Source organism: Cimex lectularius, unplaced genomic scaffold (genome assembly GCF_000648675.2).
Source record: "Cimex lectularius strain Harlan isolate CLEC.00 unplaced genomic scaffold, Clec_2.1 scaffold2, whole genome shotgun sequence".
Classification (NCBI taxonomy): domain Eukaryota; kingdom Metazoa; phylum Arthropoda; class Insecta; order Hemiptera; family Cimicidae; genus Cimex; species Cimex lectularius.
The window spans coordinates 6,417,486-6,434,172 of NW_019394219.1; the positions used below are offsets into that span (position 1 = coordinate 6,417,486).

At 35.8% G+C, this 16,687-nt stretch overlaps 1 protein-coding gene across 8 annotated transcripts in view; it reads left to right on the plus strand.

Annotated features, from left to right (window-relative positions):
- LOC106666708 (rho guanine nucleotide exchange factor 11) overlaps window positions 1–16,687 on the plus strand; it is a 237,147-nt gene that overhangs the window by 122,560 nt on the left and 97,900 nt on the right. For all 8 annotated transcript variants that reach the window (XM_014394066.2, XM_014394068.2, XM_014394070.2 and 5 more), the window contains 2 exons: window positions 9,064–9,190; window positions 14,154–14,235. In XM_014394066.2, coding sequence (XP_014249552.1) covers window positions 9,064–9,190; window positions 14,154–14,235 — 209 coding nt within the window. The remainder of the gene's footprint in view (window positions 1–9,063; window positions 9,191–14,153; window positions 14,236–16,687) is intronic.

Here is a 16,687-nt window from a genome sequence, read left to right on the forward strand (position 1 = left end):
AAGGTCAGATCGACGTTTTATTTCTGTAAAATTATTTGGCGTTATCTGGAGACCGTATCGGCAAAAAACACTTGATTTAAGAAAAAATGCTAATGGAAATCGGTGAACTGCAGGAGAGATGACCTTAGAATAGGCCATTCGCCGTTTGGACCTTCGGACCTATAATTTTGGGCCTTGTACTTGTACTGCACGATCCTTCATAATCCTTCCTCCTGCACGTCCTTCATAATGGAAAGTTGACAAGCCTTGGCTCCTTATAGAAAGCAAGAAGGTGTGTCATCAAATGTGACCATGTCAATCCGTGGGTTTTGGTCAATTGCCCTTCTTTTTATAAGAAACCGGTATTTTCCTAGTCTTATATTCGATGTTTTGTGAGAGTGAATGTAATCATAAACATGAATATGTGGATTAATGGTAATTAAGTAAGATAAATATTGTCCGGTGTATTTGGGAAGAGAAGATTAGGCTTCCTGCAGATTGAAGCATCTTTCAGAATAGATATTTTCACATATTGGCTCCTTACAGAAAGCAAGAAGTTGTGCTATCAGATGTGAGAAATCTGAATAGTCTTCGGTGAGATAGTTTCACGTATTGGCTCCTTACAGAAAGCGAGAAGGTGTGCTATCAGATGTGAGAAATCTGAATAGTCTTCGGTGGGTTTGTTGATCCAAAGTTCTCTCTTTTTGTTGGAGATTGTACTATTCAACGCCTTACATTAGAAGCTTTTTCGTGCTTGTATTTATAAGCATGAACGTGTACTGAGGGCCATCATGGTGAAAATCTTGTATTTATTGACCTCACTGTTTCTTTTTGAAGTGTTGACAGTGTTTACTCAACTGTCCATGGTTGACACTCAGACATCAAATTTTTGCCTTGTACTTGTCCTTCAAAATGGGCAGTTGTCAAGCCTTGGCTCCTCTAGAGAGCAATAAGGTATGTCATCAATTGTGACAATTGTCAGTCTGGTTTTATTCAGTTGTCCTCCTTTTAAAGGAAGTCGGTATTATCATAGTCTTATATTTGATGGCTTGTGAGAGTGAATATAATCATTATTAAGATGTAGCAAGTTAAGTTTGTAAAGACAACACTCCTCAGAGTAGCCGGTAATATTTTATGCCATTTAGTGCACATCGAAACCTCCCTCACAACAAACCGTTTCACGTATTGGCTGGCTCCTTATAGAGAGCACATTTATCCGGTATGACAAATTGCCCATCCTTACAACGTTAATTGTTGAACCATTGTCCTCTTATCGAAAAAATGAGATATTCCATGAGTACCTTCCATGTTTTGTTAGATTTTTTGCGACAAAGGACGTATTTATTGGTGTGACTTGATTTCCGGGGTTATTCTTGTGTTGCGTAGACCTAGTAAATTTACCTGCGTATTAGTGAATCAGGTAGCGGAGAGAATGGACAATGGGATGAATTGTTGACTATTTGTAAGTGTGCTTTAGGTTATATGATCCACCTACTCATCGAATTATTAAGAAAACTATATGATTTGGTATTATAGGGAGTAAATAGACAGCCACATTGACTGGGTACTCCAAAAGACGGGACTAGATAAAACCACCTTGATTGTACATCGGATGAGACTTTTCTCCTCTGCAATGAAGAGTGCAAAGAACTTAAGTTTTTGTTATTAAGTTATGCTGGATCTCGCGCTGGCAACCTCAGGCAATTCACCTTCTGAAGTCCAGTTGTGGTTTGATAAGCGCCTGTCGCATTTCCTAACATGTGTTTCAGTACACGTATTGATTTTGGTATATCTTTTTTTTTTTTTTTAATTTACTTGCAACGCTGAAATAATTCCCTTGCCATCGACTGATTTACAACGTGTAGCCTTATCGAATACTGATGAATCGTCGGATATTTGTTTCGTCCGCAGTTCGTGTAACAAAACGGGATCGTCGCAACGTTCGCCGCGAAAGGGCCTTAACCCCTTTGTGGGAAACGTGTCATACCCAGGAAAAATCGCATCGTCAAATGTGTGCGTGTTATTTTTGTTATCTAGGCCATTTGATTTAATTTTTGTTGTAGACGGAATAATTTGTATTATGAGAAAGCTTATTATAAAAGGAAAAAAAATCAGCGACAATGACCGTTTTTGTCGTTTCATCGCTCTCTGTCAAATAAGATTGAGCATTTATTTATGAAAATCAGAGCCAATGACCGTTTTTGTCGTTTCATCGCACCTTGTTAAATAATAAGATTGGGCATGTTTATAATTGTTCTACAATATTTTTTCATTAAAAATAATCAGTAGTCATTATTTCCTATTACATCGTAGACTCAAGGCTATGATGAATTCTTGACTTACTTATAATCTTAGGACATAATTATTATTAAAGGTTGAGCATAAATGAACAATGAATAATTTGTTTTAAAAGCTTTGTAACTATTGCAGTTTAAACTTGGAATTCATAAGGTCTGATATATCGAAAGGTCAAAGGATTATATCGTTAAATTTCTTGTTAAGCTTTATCGGGTGATAAACTTGTAGTTTGGTCTTCTGATCATCCCAGTCTGCCTGATGTGGTCAGACACGTTTGTCCATTTTGTTATTATCGGCTATTGGTCAGGGTTATAATAGTACGGTGAGAGACTGGTTGGTGAAAGCCTAAATGCGTACCAAACCACCGTCCCAAGTACCAAGATGATGGCAGACGACCAAACAAATTGGAAGAGTGAATTCGAACAGTTTAATTTTAATTAGCTATTGGGATATGCTTTTTCACTGTTCATTTGTAAGTAGATAAAATTTTACAATCACTCATGAAACGTCTATCTAAGATAAAAGGCCATATGTTGCAAATGTCACGAAACCTTGTAGTTTCTGATCATCTCGGTCCGGTTATACTCGGTGGTTTTTGCCTACTAGGCGCGTTTTTTTACGACAGAATGAATATGGAAATGATGAAACACGTCAGGCAGAGTATATTAACCAGGATGGTTGGAAATAGCCTAACTTTAGAGTTCACTCGGTTTGTACTTGGAATAAAACTGTACTTATAGAATTTTTTCAAATTCATTTATTTTGTTATTACATTGTGTGAATGAGCGCACAAGGTTAAAAAGAAGAAGAAAAATACATTTATTATTCCCTTAAGAATAATATACATATAAAGGAAGTTCCTTCTATGAAATTAAAAGTAAAATGAGATAGAAATCTTGGCACAATGTAATACCAGTAAGGCAGGCCAGAAGAGAAAATTACAAGAATATTAAACAAAAATATCAAATATTAAGTAGTAAGGTCTCTGTTTGGAGGGAGAGGAGGTGATTATACATGTGGGATTTAAAGGAGGAAAAGGAGGCAACGTGACGAATATAAAGGGGAAGGGAGTTCCAGAGTTTAGGGGCTCGGGTCAGAAAGGATCTTTCGAACGTATGGGTTGTATGTTGTGGAAGGATAAGGTCGATTGGGGATGAGCGGGAGTTACGAGTGTGATGTGAGGAGATGAATTGGAGGGATTGGGTGATGTAAGGAGGACGACGAATGTGGATGGACTGGAAAAGAAAGCAACCTAGGAAAATTATGTGCATGGAAGGAGGGGAAGAGCCAGGAAAGTTGGGAATACAACCTTTTTTTTTTCAAAAACACCGGCACCCTGAGGGTTTAAATGACCTTTGCTGTTGCGAACCCTCGTTAAAAAAAAGTTAAAACCTATTCTTTTATGATTTTTCCAAAATTCAATTTTCCTTCACTGAAAAACAATAATTCCTGATAAATTTTAATGCAACTTATAATAAAACTAAAACAAAAATGCTAGGGAAAATAAATTCTTAAAAATTGGCAATATCCCTATTCATTTCTGAGCAGTTTAGTTACCATTTTAACATAACCTAATAATAATAATCTAATAACTGGTAATAATAATCAGAAAACCGGTAATTTGGTCAGTGTAATAAAACGATTGCGCCGTGTGTCAACATGTCTCTATTCTGAAAGTGGATTGATCTGCTCTGTCGTGGTTTAACGCACGGTGGTCCCCAGTGGTCAAGGGAATGTTTTTTATGTTTGACAACCATTTCAGAATGAGTTATTCGTTCCTAATCTGCTGGTGGCATCGCTCTTTGCACGAGGGCCGGCAGATTGCCAGCCAGTCATGACCATCGCAATCTGTCCCGCCTTCCCTGCGTGGCTCTTCTGCCGGTCGGTAAGTTATGAGTCAGAGGACGCGGCGCGCGTAAATAAATAAATTTACACCCACCGCCCCACAGAATAAATATCGATTTATTCTAGTATTTATCGCATAATTATTCATTATATATTAATAATTTATTATTATTGATATCTTGGGACCTTGCGAAGTGATGGAAGTGTTGATTAATCATTCCTGTTGTTCGCATGTTTTTTTTCGAATTTAGCCGATGCATTGTCGTTGTTTTTATATATACACTGGTCCACAAAAAAGTGACTCATTTTGAAATTTTGATTTTTTTTAAATGTAACTGCCTTTTCAATTAAACACCGATATTTTTTATATTTCATGTATTTATTGAAAGATATGGCCAGGGGTGAAAATAGAAATGCCTCTAAAAACCAAACAAATTATTACAATTTTATCTTTATTTCTTACACTCTAATTCTGGCTTTTTCTCATTTTTCCCTCTCTTCTCCCACACAAATTTACCCTTTTTCTCTCTCACTCATACTACCACTCAGTGCCACACTACCATTACTATTACTATTTATCCCAGCAATTGTGTGATACCAACTACGGACGGAATTTAGCCGGCATAGTTGTTAGGTATAAAAATCCAGTGCAATAATTTGCATCTAAACAAATTAAATTTGACAGCGAACAGCTGCATTTCATTGCGGATATTTTGATTCTCTGGCACGCGATTCCAAAATGCAATTATAGAAGTAGATTCGTCCTGCATTTACAGTTGAAATCTGGCAAAAAAATGGGTTCAGATAACTAGATTAATATTTTTAAAATTAAAAGGTTTGTTAGAATTCCGCTGCTATTATTTTCTCAGATTTTCTTTGTAATAGTCTAACACTTAGTTACACATAAAAGTACTTAGACTTTAAAAAAGAAATCACTGCTTTCTGACTGTGTCTTCTTTGGTATTAATTTTAATTTGCTTTTACTTGCGGGAAAAGATTAAGTATTTTACTGTTGTTTTCTCCCTTTTTGGAGGAAAAAACATAAGGGCTGTGAAGGTAAATAAAATAAAAATCCAAAATGATCGTTCCCAAGAAAAGGCGAAATTAAGATTCTAAACTAAATTCATTAAATTTCGTGGTACGATTGACCAAATAAAATAACCTCTTTCAATTAATCAAGCTATTGGATGAGATAAAAAAGCCAGTTCCACGAGCGGGATTAGATTGAAAAATGGCAAAAAGGAGGGACAATTCAAAATGTGGGGTTGAGATGGGAAGTTGGTGTCCAAGTGGATCGAAGTCACGATAACTCAAGCGGTAGAACAGCGGCGTATTTAGCCGAAGGTCTTGGGTTCGAATCCCGCTCGTGACACTGGCTTTTTATCTCAACCAATACCTTACATAAAGATTAATTAATTGAAATACTAAATTCAGTTAGGATCAAATCAATTAGTTTTCTTTCCTTACGAAATTAATTATTTGTGTATGTTCTAGCATATCTGTAAGGAACTTTGATTAAGTCAGAAAGCAGTGATTTCTTTTTTAAAGTCTAAGTACTTTTATGTGTAACTAATGGTTGATTATAACAAGATATTAGTCATTGTAAGAAGAAAAAATAAATCACAAGTGCAGTTGATGAAGAGCCAGCGCACTGTTCATGTTTATGCTTTCAAATTGTAATTCGATATTTTGCCTCTTGTATTGTACTGTATGTAGGGTTAAGTTAAATATTCAGAAGTTTTACCATTGATTCTAGATTTATTTATAATGATTGTAGTGCATGTAGATGCACCATTCAGCTGCAGGCCGTACAGGCTTCAAACCTTTCCACGATCGCACGAATCAACCGGGTCCGATCGTTTGTTACTTTTGGCAAATCATCAAAGTTTAAATCTTCATAAATATTAAACCGGCCGGCAGGGGGCTATTTTAAGGATGAAGGTCCACGGAAAGATACGTCACACGTCCAGCGTGATGAAACGGCATTTATTGACTGAACGAAGTGTAACCAGTCGCCCGTTTGTGTGCCTAGAAGCAGAAACGACCCTGGTTTTTCCGAGACCACTCGTGGGGAAAAAAACTGTCGCTAAATATTTGTTTGACGCCTGTGTCAGCGGATAATCATGAAGATGATGTCATTTCCTCCTCGTCCTCTTCCCCTCCAGTCTTTCCACGGCGTTCAATTGATACGTAAACACACAATAATTGATCAAGGGGAGGCCGCTGTTTAGTAGGTTGGATCGCTTAAATGAACAGGACTGCAACTGCTCATAATGATACGTGGGATTCCAAATCCATTCCATATTTCAAACAATTGTATCGATCTATTTATTCAAGTCATCTTGCTAGCCCGTTGTTTTATCTTTGGAACAAAAGTAGATCCTTTATTCTAAGTCCGGCTATTCTTGCTGTTTGGGTGTGTCAGGCGCTTTTCTGCATTTCGCTACCTCTCATTCGAGGGATTATGTAATTCTTATTGTGTAAAAAAATTTTTTTTAAATTTGTAGTACATTACAACTACCTTAAAGTAGGTAACAAGTAACAGTGAGCAAGGTAATATATACAAAATTAAAATCAAGATAGGAGAAAACACCCATTGGCATTACTCCAATGTTACAATAATATTGTTTGCTTAATTGATACGTGTGTCATTACATTTTCACTGTCATCACCATCACTTCTTAGGAGATCTCGCGGCCATTGTCTCTTCAGTCGGCGGGGAGGGTTTGAGGGGATTCGTCGGGATGCGAGGTTTCTGATGTGCTGATTTAAGTTGGGAGGTTTTTATGAAATTTACGGTAACGGAAACGTAGTATTTCATCTTGTACGAAAGGGATATGTAAATCTGTTAGTGTAGTTTGGTTCGAAACATAAAATGGAGTATTTAATATTTTTCGTAATATTAAAGATTGGGCAGTTTGAATGCGGTGGATGTTGGAATGTTTGGCTCCCACACTTTCAGTCCGTAAGTCCAAATCGGCTTATGGTGTTGTAAAGCAGCCTTTTATTTTTGAGAGGTAAATTAGAACGTTTGACAAGAAGTTAATATTTAATATGAAATAACTACACGTATCTGAACTCTGTCTAGTTAAGCTAGTCGTTATGTTTAAACAGAATTTCTTTCAGTTTTGTCGTTCTCGGTTTTCCTCGTATGTATGTCAAGCGCATTTGCCTCTTCCTGCTTATTACCCAGACCAATGCTTATTACCCAGACCAATCGCTGTGCATGCCGAAGTGGCGAAACACTGAAAAAGGACAGTTATTTTTGTCGTTAGTTATGCTTTAAACATGATTTTTCTCTCTTTATATTCAATTTTTCAATATTTTGATTGTGATAAAAGTTGTTTTAATACGATTTGTTAATTGTATTTTACAAATCTAAGACATGCAATAGCTCTAGCTTTGTCTGTTCGATGTTTCTCCATTGGTTTGGGATCTGTCTTCTTGTCTTACCCTGCTTATAGACCTGGCAATTCAATTTACCACTAACGACGTTGAAAATTGTGAAATTTGACATTTGAAAAACAGCAAGGATCACGAAGTTCTCCCAATGTTTTGCGATTAAACTAGGTTTTTCTTTTCTGTTAAGTTGTTCACTATCTTAATTATAAAGTAGTCAGGATATAGTAAGAGTTTTGATTAATTTAACATTAGAAATGTAAGGCACATAACAGCTCTTTAAATAATGTACATCATTACGTGATTTATTAACGAAAAAGTAATAAGTAATTACAGAAAGATTATGACGACCATGGTTTAGTCTGTCAGACGTGTGTAACTTTTGGCTTGAATTTCGTTTTGTTTCTCGGCCCGCTTATAACCTCGAGCAACTTCTGAATATAATCAAGAATGAAGGAGAAATCTCACAAAATAAGATAATTCTAAATCACTTTTTCCCACTTTCCTCTCTTTTACGAATATTACCTTCTCAAAGCATCGAACTTAAAATGCTTAAAAACTAAATTATGCTCTAAGGAAAAAAATATCTTCTTTCTTGTTATTTTCCTGTTCATTAATTGATTTGATTAAATCGTGGTATATAAAGGAAGATATGAAGTCACTGGTTTTTTCTTCTAACGCATGTCACCTTTCCATTGGATTTTCTTTTCTTACCTCGACCTGTTTATAACCCTGAGCGACTTGGGAATACAATAAAGAATCAAAAAGAAATCTCATGTATGAGATTCTAATACAATTTCACGAATTGGTCGAATATTCCATTTTTAAACAAACTTATAAAGTTTGTCATAATTTTCGCTTTAAGCGTAAAATTGATCTTTTTCCATCTTTTGTTAATCCCTTCATGAAATATTACATTTTAACTAACTAATAAAATATTTCGTAGGTTTTGCTTAAACAAAATGTTTTTTTTTCTTTTTTCGTGCTTATTTCCAATCTTTTAATTGATATAATTAGGAGGAAGTCTTTTATTTATTTTATAATATCTTTCATTGGTATACTTATATTTATTTTTTTGTGTTACTGCCTATGAAGAACTGAAAATGTAGATTGTACCTTAGTGGTAATGCAATGTAAACTACAGAAAGATCATGATTTCAATTTTTTTTCGGGCGTGTATGTACCTTTCGCTTGCATTTTGTTTATTTGTCTGGTCCTGCTTATAACAAGGACAACGTCTGAACACGACGAAATGCCGAAATGTTTCTGTCAGACCAAATCATTTACACTAAATCTCACAAAGTGATACTTCTAAATTAAATTTCCCGTATTGGAGTTCTACTCTTTTTGATGCCTTCATGAAATATTCATTTGTAAAGCATCTAACTTCAAAAAATTTTCGTTTATAGAGTGGAAAAAGTAGCTTCATCGGACTACTCTTTGGTCCGAGTATCTCCCTTCATAAAAATCAACAAAAATTGCATGTTATCTTCGTTTTATAACATACAGTTTTTATAACTTATTTCTTTTTCTTTTGTTCAGGAGATCGCGGTGGTCCAAAAGGCCCAGGTGATAAGAGGCCAGATCCAGTCCGGGAATCAGAGGAAAAAGGTGGAAGACAGACGCCTCATGAAGCCGCGGACGATGCCAACCACCACCTACATGACATGTAAGTGTGCCACTATTTTGAATTTCAGACTTATTCAAGCGTGGAATGGGCTCTTTACAGAATTAGTGTGGATTCTGTGACGTTGGAATGGTCGACTATAAAGTCCGAAAATCTAATATAGGATAAAGGGAGCTTAAGCACGCTATCTCTCTTTAATAGTTGGGTCGCGTGTCGGCCTCTTCTTCTTCAATCGGCGACTGTCGACCAAGTTCATACAAGGCTTACGTTTTGTTTATAAGGCTTGGATTTAATGGAATTTTATGCTTATTTATATAATTGAAGCCCTTCAGGACGGATCTACGGGGTGTCAACCTCAGGGTTATTATGCAACATGACCAGGCGTCGGGTGTGTTCCCCGTTTAAGAACCTAGAAAATCCGCACATTCGATTCCGAAAGGTTCTGATTTTGTCTGAGTAGTTCTTCCATATGGAACCGGCAACAGTGGTAAAAACCGTTTTGGCGATAGTTAAAATGAAATGAACGATTTTGAGACTTAATTACCTTAGAATCTGCCGAAAGAACAATTTTATTGTACATTATTCACAATACTCTATTAATTTTTTTATATATGTGATCTATGTTAAGGTATAATCCTGCAAGTTATATCAATTTTGGTTTATTGGTGAAAGTATCTACCCAGTAAATATGGGTTGTCAATGGTTCCATGACATCAGTCCCAAGTTAATTATGGTTGCCTGACGCTAAGTGAAGAAGTGTGTCCTGGGCTCGATTCATCAAAGAAAAAAACATTAAACAAATGAAAAAAATAATATGTAAATAATTCGGGCGTCACACTATTTTTTCAGGAATAGTGAACCTTCAAAACACTTTACAATACATAAGGCAAATTAAAAGGCTTTATAAATACGACAAAATAAAATTGTACGTATTATATTGCAAAAGTAAATTTTAAAAAAAGGATGCACTTATTAAATTCAATTACTAAATTAATTATCAATACAATAAATAAAAACCCTTACAAGTTGGCCAACTCTACATTTTACAAAATTAAACAAAATCCTGTTTTTATGGATTTAAAAAAGACGCTGGGTCCCAGGAAGTCCTCCGAAGTCATTTATAACCAGGATAAATTCTCCAAACTTCAGGAAACTATAATATTTTCACTTTTTCCACTCACACATAGCGTTCGTCTCGATCCGACCCACTGACGATTTACTTTTAAATGTGCAATTATAGCGTTAAACTACTGTTACAAATTGGTAACTTTTGCCTGATGCCTAACTTTAGCCTTGAAACTATGCATAGTAAATATCCTAATTGAAGTAGACGTATATTACAAAAACATAACAACAGGCACTATGATACCAGCAGATCTCATCCATGGACCCGTAGAGCTGTTGGATTTAAGACCGTGTGTTGAAACTCTCTTTAACACCCGTTAATTAATTATAAAAAAGAATTACAAACAATTAAAACGTGAAGGATTTAGTCTTGCTCTTAGAGGTGCTTGCTCATTTAGAAAAATCGCCTCAAAACCTACAGGCAAGGGTGACGTCTTATTAAGAAGTGGTTTACAAACTTGCTTGTAATGATTGAAGTATCAAATAAATAGGAGAAGCGGCTGGGAAATTAAAGATAAAGAACAGTTGCCTCTAATCGAACAAATTTTCTGAATTTTAAGGATAAACTAAGTGATACAAAGTATAACTAAAATTCAATTTAAACACACACTTTTACACAGATTCAATGAAAGGGAGGGAACTAGATTCGTTCGAATAAATTGGAAAAAAATGCATAAATAGTGTAACAGATTTTGATTGACTTACAATTTACAAGCTTTAATTAAATAATATTCGACATACAAATAATCCCTAATTATTTATCTTTCAGAGTAGATATTAGGATAATATTTCGTTAATATTTATTATGTTAATATTTACTCAATATAATGTATTACTGTAATTCGCGTTTTTTGCACGTTCAAAATTGCTTTGGCTGTGGATTTACAAGTCACATTTACAATTCACGTTGAGAGACTTAATCTTATGATGAGCATTTAATTCTCGAAATCCGGATAGTTGTTAACAACAATTTTGAGAAGAGAAACATCGTTTACAAAAAATGTCTATAATTGTTGTCCAATTTTTTGACACTTCATGTTTCAGATTGATTATATAATTCACAACAAATAGAATAGAATAGAATAGAAATAGATAAATTGACGATAAATCTAAAACTGAACGACCCGTGTAGAAGTCAGGGGCGAACGACGTAAACCCGCCCGAACGACAGAGAGGGGAACATTTCCTAACAGATAACAGAGCTTCCTCTTCCCTCAGTAAGTTAAGCCCAGGCTTATTTCCAGTCCGTTCTTGGCTTTCGGCTAAGCGCTTTTCGCCCGAGCCGCCGGATATGTTCCAGAGGAACCATCCACTACCTACGTAAGCTTCCAAGTATCTGTTCTCCGATTTCTTTATCCTGGGGGGGGGGGCTCTATTTTTCGCTCCTAACCCTATTCCAACTCTGCGCTAAATTAGATTTTTTTTCCTCCCGCTATTTTGCCAAACCAGACATTTTATGTTTGTCGCAGTGTTATAAATCAGGGTCTCCTAGGCGAATAACATCACCCTGATTTTACCTTGCATTTATGAAGTATAAAATGTCTAAATTCCTAGACTGCATTTATAATTTAAACAGCTTGGCTATTTTCAGTTCATAAGAGATCAATGATTCGAAGAGCTGACGTTAAGTATTTATAAAATTGATTTTTATTGGCCTATATGATTTAAATACAACAAAAGAGACTAAATTACACAATAAAAGTGAATTTTTTAAATCAGAACTTGACAAAATTTAACGCTGTTGAAGAATTACAATTTAGATAAACGGATGTTTCAAAAATTCTCAGAGCTTATAAACGTTTTGTTCATTTAACCAAATACTCCGTGTTTTAATTAATTAATTGATACAGTATTAATATGACTGGTATTCAGTTTAGTTTTTAAAAAAGAAAAGATTTCTAGCAAAATTAAACCAATTTTCCTTAATTAAATACGGGCAAAAGGTTTCATTTTTCCAGTGTACATACGGTTTGTCCAAGAATTTGTATGGTTTACATAACACTCCATACGTTTTAACTTCTGTTATGGACTTTAAACGAGGCTTTATTGGATGGAATTGCAAATTGGTGCGAAGCCCGTTAATTTAATGTAATACAGCCCTACTTGATCTGGTTGGGCAGTTATATCGAACGATATTAGCTTATTAATATTCGTTAATTAATTATTTTTCACGATTACAGTTTTCCGGATTTGTGGTGATAAATTGTGAAACTTAGGATCAAAACTTATCGACCCTCCGAAAATAGGTTGATCGCGTAAACCTTGGATAACTAATAAACAAATCTCATGTTCTGGGTTTTAATTAACTAAATACGGTTAATGTGATTAGGTTAAATTTATGATCAATTTTTAATCGATTTAGAGATAGCAATGATTTTTGGCATGGTATACCATGGCTTATTGAATCAAACAACTTCAACATTGTATATGTGGGTAAATTCTGGAATGTTATAACGGTCGAGGCGTATTTATTCCCAAATTTATGTTTTATTAACTACAATATTAATAATAAATAACATACTAACTTTATTAGTCGGATATTCGTAGTCTCGAGTTCCTTGTCTGTGAATAGTTCGTCAGACGCGTTTCGGCAATTCGCAATCTTCGCAGTTCCACAAGGCAGGCCAAAATAGCGAGAATAAGCGGCCCAGGTGGTCAAAAAGACGAGACTACGAGGTTGTGATGCCTAATGAATATCGGAGTATTTTTTGTAGTGTAGTTTTGTAATGGTTTTTAAACTTTTATGGAGTGTAACTAAGTGCAATGGAAAACTTGCAAATTGAACTATGGCAAAGTGTATCTGATTAAGGTAATTAAAGTAAAATGGGACTCCCTGGCTATACTCGCTGATATGGTTTGTCAGAGCCTGGATGAAAGTTGTCTCGCATGTCAACATTCTGATGATCCTCCCTGGAAAGTAGACGTTACTGAACTACTAAACGACACTAATAAAACAATAAAAAATGATCAAATGGAAGTGGTAGCATAAGTAAATCGGATCAATAGAAAAATTCCTCCCGATAAATCTAAACGGCGAGGATATTACGATTAGGGATTTCGATGATCTGAAACGACCAAAATGCAGGTTCATCATTCAACATTGATTTTTGGTACTGACCTGCGACGTAGTGCATTAATATTTTTATCACTACATCCATTGAGGACCTTTACAACACATAAACCCATAGGTTAAAAACTAATTCTGTGGTTGGCATATGCATTAGAAATTTGGTATCATAGGGGTTAGGAGTTCAGGTTTAGGAGCCACAGGCAAAGAACAGGCGATGAAAGGACCAATTTATAAATTTTATCTAGTTTACTGGATTTATCAAAATTAACTACTTTTATTTGAATTTTATTTATCTATATTTCCTTTCTTTTAATCCACAGCCGATCCATTTTTAAGTCTACATCATCAGGTCCTTATGCACTGTGTGATGAAGGGATATAATCTAGTGTGACCTAGGTGGGCAGACACGTTTTTAAAGTTCAGGCCAAATGGTTAAAAATTACATCAATTTTGATAATTCGTCAATATTGGTTAGTTTTGGAATAACATATTTCCAATGTTAACCATGTCAAACAAACCCAGTCCCTCCTGAATGAGGTCTATACGGTCAACTGCCGCCTTTGTAGAGGCTAAAATAAAATTTAATGATACTCTCTTGTAGTTAATCCAGTTTGATCAGTTTGTACAATTTGATATGTATCTTGTTGACTGGGGAATTTAATTAACACTTGGCTAAAATAGCGACTAGGAAAAGGGGTGTAGGTTTGAACTAATTCTTTCGAACTCTGCAGTAGCATAACTTTTAACTATGTAGTATCTTATATTATCTTTCGTTCTTACATGGTTGATTGATTATTGATTTTGTTCCAGATCGCAACATGTCACAAAAACAAAACCGAATAGTGCGTCCATCAACAGGTCCGAGAGCTACAAGGAGCGGATACACCAAAAGGTAAGTTGTCTTCTTTCCTTTTTTAGTCATAGTCTGGGGACGTTTTTGTCTCATGGCAGTTTCAAAGAGAATAAATATCAGTTTGGCGTGATGAATTAGAGATTTTGTAATTGCTTAGTTTGTCGGAGGACGTGGCGTGGGATGATAGATGCCAGCAAACCTGCGTCTTTACCTTACCGGTTGCAACGACCGCTTCCGTTCCATGGTCATTACCGACGTCTGCCACTTGGCTTTAGATTGCTATTTGCGGCTTAATTATTGAATATTCCGAAGTTACATGTAAATTATATCCGAATATATAATAAATATAAAAAAATTCTTTGGTTATTTCATGCGGTTGATGCTTTCGCTCTGACTCACTCGAGGAAATAAAAGATAACAAAAATGGTTTAAAATAGAGACATTCTGGTCTAATTGTGATATTTGTTTTTATCGAATGATTTCAGTCATTAAAACCGTCATTACTTATTTGACAAACGTGCATTATGTCGTACACTCAAAGTTTTAATCTTGATTCCGTTGTTCAAAAAGGCAGAGAACTGTATATAATCGATTTTCGTTAGCCTCTAATATTATTGTAGAGGCGAGAGTGATAATTTGAGACAATGGTCCTATGGTACTTTGTTAAACCGCGGCCGGGTTGAACGCACCGGCACGCCTGGGGAGCTAACGGATCGTCTTTAGTAAGCCCGAACATAGGACTTACATCGTTACTTTCGCCCTGTACAGTAATACCACGGAAAGTAAAATAGGAATAACGGGCTGGGTCCTTACAGCATGGTATAATCGGTGATAAAGAAGTTACCGCAGGAACTGACAGAAAATAATATTTTTCTTTCACACCTTGTTGCTTGTTAGAGGATGCTGAGACGGGTATTTTACATTTACCCAGGGGTTTTTCTCTGAAATTTCTTCCCGTCTGCTAAATCTTTTGCTTGAGTAAATACATTCTGTAATTTGGAAACAGCAATCCTACAGTGGAATAATAAAAAATGTATTTATTTTAATAAGGTCATATACAAAATTTTGTTTTATCCTCCAAAAGAACATTATACACGCGAGACAGTAGAAATGATTGATTCTCATGCTTAAATATCTTTCTAAATCGATTTGTAAGATTTAAACTATCTGTTTCTTGAAGTTATTCTTTTCACCGGAGAGGTTGAACACACCTTGCCGGTGATAAATGTGATGATTCATGTTCTTGGAGTGCTTTATCCTTCCGTTTTGAAACTTACCAGATTTGCAAGGCCCTTTATTTCACCTTGTACCTAGTTTACAGAGTACTCCTTAAAATATTATGTCCATAATATATAAAATAAAAATCATGAGTTTTTTTGTTGAGGTACGAGGGGGTGAATTTATAATTAATTTAACCCGATCATTCAGACCCGCATATTCTCGCTGGTTTGACCTATCAGAATCGTTTCGGCATATCGCCTTCTGCTGATGTTGGTCAGGATTATAAGCAGAGCGAGGTGGCAATCCTTCTAGACGAATGCCGGAACACACCTGACAGTCCAAACCGCCCTGGATAGGCTGACCAAGTTGGCTCGGAACTACTTACGTACATGTTCTCCACACAAGATCTCAATAAAAATTTCATTATAGATTTTATATATTATTATTAATTGTAAGGAGAAATTAAATGAAGAATAACTTGTTTGGATAGCTCTTGTTTTCCTCGCTGATATTTTTCTTTTAGACGGGTATTTTGCCATCTTCAGTGGTCAGTCAGGGATTTAAGAAGGGCGAAGAATCACCAAATGCTCCAGTAAAACGGTGAATCGCAGGTTGACCGAACAACTGCCATAGAGTAGTTGTGAAAATTCTAGTTCGGGTTTACATGGCGATAATAGTTTGGATCATTTCACTTTATCCTGATTATCTCATTCTCGCTGTTTAAGTGTGCCGCGTTTCGGCGTTTTACCATCTTCAGTGGTTAGTCAGGGTAGAAGCAGGGTGGGCAAGTTCATGAAACCACCATTGTTTTCCTTCTAGCAAACCTTTTTCGACATTTCCCAATCCGCAGAGGTGGGATCGATGCTGCCAAATCACTTCAATGACCTGATATTGATTAACCCCTAGTTTTGGTCTGTCAGACACCTTTTGACATTTCTGCATCTTAAGAATGTACAGGCATGTATTCAGGATGAAGCACCTAAACCAAATCCTCCAGTAAAATTGACGAATTTTGAACGTTGAGATTGACCGATTGATTGCATTGGCATAAACTACTTGTGAGGATTTTCGCTGATTTAGTCCGTCAAACGCGTTTCGATATATTTAGTCGCTGGTCAGGATTATAAAAAGGGCGAGACGAGAACAATTCCATCCAGGCAGTAGTCGAAACACGTATGACAGATAGTAACTTCTATAGTGAATACTATTTATAACCCTGACGATCCTCTTTAAGATGACAACCGAAGATGAGCAGACCTTTTTATAAAAA